This window comes from Salvelinus sp. IW2-2015, unplaced genomic scaffold (genome assembly GCF_002910315.2).
Source record: "Salvelinus sp. IW2-2015 unplaced genomic scaffold, ASM291031v2 Un_scaffold4234, whole genome shotgun sequence".
NCBI classification, from domain to species: Eukaryota; Metazoa; Chordata; class Actinopteri; order Salmoniformes; family Salmonidae; genus Salvelinus; species Salvelinus sp. IW2-2015.
In genome coordinates this window covers 29,224-33,872 of record NW_019945505.1, presented here as the reverse complement: position 1 = coordinate 33,872, position 4,649 = coordinate 29,224, and the positions used below count along the sequence as shown (strand labels likewise).

General features: G+C 44.4%; 1 protein-coding gene across 1 annotated transcript in view; it reads left to right on the top strand.

Moving 5' to 3' along the window:
* LOC112077050 (protein-tyrosine kinase 6-like) overlaps positions 1–4,405 on the top strand; it is a 12,818-nt gene extending 8,413 nt beyond the window's left edge. The window contains exons 3-4 of the mRNA XM_024143659.2: positions 3,934–4,077; positions 4,347–4,405. Of these exons, the coding sequence (XP_023999427.2) occupies positions 3,934–4,077; positions 4,347–4,405 (203 nt within the window). The remainder of the gene's footprint in view (positions 1–3,933; positions 4,078–4,346) is intronic.
* Positions 4,406–4,649: the final 244 nt, after the last annotated feature.

Genomic DNA, 4,649 nt, shown 5'->3' with positions numbered 1-4,649 from the left:
GGCTGGAAAACTTAACAGGACAGTAAGATCTCCAGAAGAGGTTTGGGCTGAAAACCTACAGGCATACATAGATCTCGCAGGAGGTTGCGGCTGAAAACTACAGGACAGTAGATCTCCAGGAAGAGGGTTGGACTGGAAACCCACAGACAGTAGATCTCCAGGAAGAGGCGTGGACCTGAAACCGTACAGGACAGTAGATCTCCAAGGAAGAGGTTTGGGCTGAAACCTACAGGACAGTAGATCTCGCAGGAAGAGGTTGGCTGAAAACCTACAGACAGTATATCTCCAGGAAGAGAGTTTGGGCTGAAAGCCTACTTGACAGTAGATCTCCAGGAAGAGGTTTGGACTGAAAACCTACAGGACAGTAGATCTCCAGGAAGAGGTTTGGCTGAAACCTTACAGGACAGTAGATCTCCAGGAAGAGGTTGGACTGAAAACCTACAGGACAGTAGATCTCCAGGAAGACGGTTTGGGCTGAAAACCTACAGGACAGTAGATCTCCAGAAGAGAGTTTGGGCTGAAAGCCTACTTGACAGTAGATCTCCAGGAAGAGGTTGGGCTGAAAACCTACAGGACCGTAGATCTCCAGGAAGAGGGTTGGGCTGACAAACCTACAGGACAGTAGATCTCCAGAAGAGGTTTGGGCTGAAAACCTACAGGACGTAGATCTCCAGGAAGAGGTTGAGCTGATAACCTACAGGACGGTAGATCCCAGAAAAGGGTTGGACTGAAAAACCTACAGGACAGTAAGATCTCCAGGAAGAGGTTTCGGGCAGCCCTGGTTTTTTTCTTTTTTTGTTTTTTTTTTTTCACATAGTGTACAGTGGTATGCAGAAGTTATTCGACCCCTTTGACTTTTCCACATTGCTTACGCTACAACGAACAGCCTTACGTCCTAAAAAATAATATATTATAATATCTCAGTTACATAAGTATTCAGACCTTAGTACTTTGTTGAAGCATTACGCCTCGAGTCTTCTGTGGTATGACGGCTACAAGTTGGCACACCTGTATTTGGGAGTTTTCTCCCATTCTTCTGCAGATTCTTCCTTGCTCTGTTCAGGTTGGATGGGCGAGCGTTTGGCCCAGCTAATTTACTTTCAGAGATGTTTGGATCAGGTTCAATGTCTTGGCTCTGGCTGGGCCACTCAAGACATTCAGAGACTTGTTCTGAAGCCAGTCCTGCGTTGTCTTGGCAGTGTGCTTAGGGTTGTTGTCCTGTTGGAAGGTGACCTTCGCCCAGTGTGAGGTCCTGAGCACGCTGGAGCAGGTTTTCATCCAGGATCTCTCTGTACTTTGCTCGTTCATATTTCCTCGATCCTGACTAGTTCCCAGTCCCTGCCGCTGAAAACATCTCCACAGCATGATGCTGCCACCACCATGCTTCCCTGTAGGGATGGTGCCAGGTTTCCTCCAGATGTGACACTTGGCATTCATTTGACCAGAGAATCTTGTTTCTCATGGTCTGAGAGTCTTAGGTGCCTTTTGGCAAACTCCAAGCGGGCTGTCGTGTGCCTTTTGCTGAGTAGTGGCTTCTGTCTGGCCACTAACATAAAGGCCTGACTGGTGGAGTGCTACATGGAGAACCTTCCAGAAGGACAACCATCTATCTCCACAGAGGAACTCTGGAGCTCTGTCAGAGTGACCATCAGGTTCTTGGTCACCTCCCTGACCAAGGCCCTTGTCCCTCAATTGCTCAGTTTGGCCGGGTGGCCACCTCTAGGAAGAGTTTTGGTGGTTCCAAACTTCTTCCATTTAAGAATGATGGAGGCCACTGTGTTCTTGGGGACCTTCATTGCTGCAGAATATTTTGGTACCTCTCCTCAGATCTGTGCCTCGACACAATCCTGTCTCAGAGCTCTCGGACAATTCCTCCGACCTCATGGCTTGGTTCTGCTCTGACATGCTCTGTCAACTGTGGGACCTTATATAAGACAGGTGTGTGCCTTCCAAATCATGTCCAATAAATTGAATTTACCACAGGTAGACTCCGGTTAAGTTGTAGAAACATCTCAAGGATGATCAATGGAAACAGAATGCACCTGAGCTCAATTTCGTGTCTCATAGCAAAGGTTCTGAATACTTACTTAAATAAGGTATTTCAGTTTTTATTTTAAAACATTTGCAAATTTCTAAATGACCTGTTTTTGCTTTGGCATGATGGAGTGTTTTCTGTAGATTGATGAGGATGTTTTATTTGTTTAATCCATTTCAGAATAAAGATGTAATGTAAAAACATTTGGAAAAAGGGAAGGGTCTGAACACTTCCCGAATGCACTGTACCTCGGGGATTTGTGTTCTCTTCTTCTCTCTGTATATCCTGTTTATCTCTCTGTATACCTGTTATTGCTCCAGCTCTACATGTGTTGTCTGTATATCCTGTTTATTGTCTCTCAGCTTCTACATGTTTGTCTGTATATCCTGTTTATCGTCTCTCAGCTCTACATGTGTTGTCTGTATATCCTGTTTATCGTCTTCAGCTTCTACATGTGTTGTCTGTATATCCTGTTTATTGTCTCTCAGCTTCTACATGTGTTGTCTGTATATCCTGTTTATTGTCTCTCAGCTTCTACATGTGTTGTCTGTATATCCTTGTTATTGTCTCTCAGCTTCTACATGTGTTGTCTGTATATCCTGTTTATTGTCTCTCAGCTTCTACATGTGTTGTCTGTATATCCTGTTTATCGCCTCTCTGTATATCCTGTTATCACGCCTCTGTATATCCTGTTTATCGCCTCCTGTATTATCGTTTATTGTCTCTCTGTATATCCTGTTTATTGTCTCTCTGCATATCCTGTTTATTGTCTCTCTGCATATCCTGTTTATTGTCTCTCTGCATATCCTGTTTATTGTCTCTCTGCATATCCTGTTTATCGTCTCTCTGCATGTCCTATTTATCCTCTCTCTGCTATCCTGCTTATTGTCGCTCTGCATATCCTGTTTATTGTCTCTCTGTATATCCTGTTTATTGTCTCTCTGTATATCCTGTTTATCGTCTCTCTGCATATCCTGTTTATCGTCTCTCTGCATATCCTGTTTATTGTCTCTCTGCACATACGTGTTATCGTCTCTCTGCATATCCTGTTTATTGTCTCTCTGCATATCCTGCTTATTGTCGCTCTGCATATCATTTACATCATTACATCTAAGTCATTTAGCAGACGCTCTTATCCAGAGCGCTTACAAATTGGAAAGTTCATACATATTCATCCTGGTCCCCCGTGGGAATGAACCCACAACCCTGGCGTTGCAAGCGCCATGCTCTAGCAACTGAGCCACACGGGACCATATCCTGCTTATTGTCTCTCTGCATATCCTGTTTGTCGCTCTGTTCACGATCGTCGTAAGCTACTCGACCAACGTTCAGCGTGATCTGGGTTCCACATATTTATTGGAGTGAAACGCACAAAAAAACAATAAAGAATAAACGATACGTGAAGCTCAAGCTGTGCTCACAGGCAGCTACACAGAAACAAGATCCCACAAAACACATTGAGGAATGGCTGCCTAAATATGATCCCCAATCAGAGACAACGATCAACAGCTGCCTCTGATTGGGAACCATACCAGGCCAACATAGAATAGATAACCTAGATGACCCACCCTAGTCACACCCCGACCTAACCAAAATAGAGAATAAGAAGGCTCTCTAGGGCGTGACACTCTGTATATCCTGTTATCGTTTCTCTGTATATCCTGTTTTTTGTCTGTCTGCATATCCTGTTTGTCTCTCTGCAATCCTGTTTATTGTGACAGCACCATTTCACAGAGTCAATCCTGTACATGCAAATGTATTTGGTGAATAAAGGTGATTCTGATTCCGATTAGGCCTGCGTTACTGTTATCAACTTTTTTGACAACTAGTGATGTAAAAAGGGCTTAAGAAATAAATGTGATTGATTGATTGATCGATGGCCTTTCTCTGTGATCCAGGCTACAACAACAACGAGGTATACCGTCAGATCATCGCTGGCTACAGGATGCCAGCTCCAGAGAAATGTCCAACTTATTCTACAAACTCATGTTGGCCTGTTGGAGTGACAACCTGCAGACAGACGCCGGACTTTCAGGAGCTCAGTGACGCAAATGGAGAACATCAACCGTTTATTGTAGCTGAGAGCAATGAGCCTGATCAGGCGTTTGAAAATAAACTCAGTTTTTTGCCATGGACATTGCCATTGACTTCCACCATTTTAAGTAGTCACACTGGGTGGACTCCTACTGAGAGTGGAGGCTTTCAGGGCGGAGGAACGGCTCATAATAGATGGCTGGAACGGAGCAAATGGAATGGCATCAAACCATGTGTCTTAATGTATATTGTATGACATTCCATTATTCTGCTCCAGCACTTATCGACGAGCCTGTCTCCTCCCAATTAAAGGTGCCACCAACCTCCGGTGGTTAAGGATCACATGATCCATTCAGGTTCATCAGGAAGGATCAAGCACCAATGAATTTACTTTGAGATAAACATTTCTATAACTGGCAGTGGCAAGTAAATCCCAAACTTTGCTTTTCATCGTGTGTTAAGTCCAGACAGCTTCTCCCTGGCAGGCCTGACTGGTGGAGTGCTACATAGGAGAACCTTCCAGAAGGACAACCATCTATCTCCACAGAGGAACTCTGGAGCTCTGTCAGAGTGACCATCG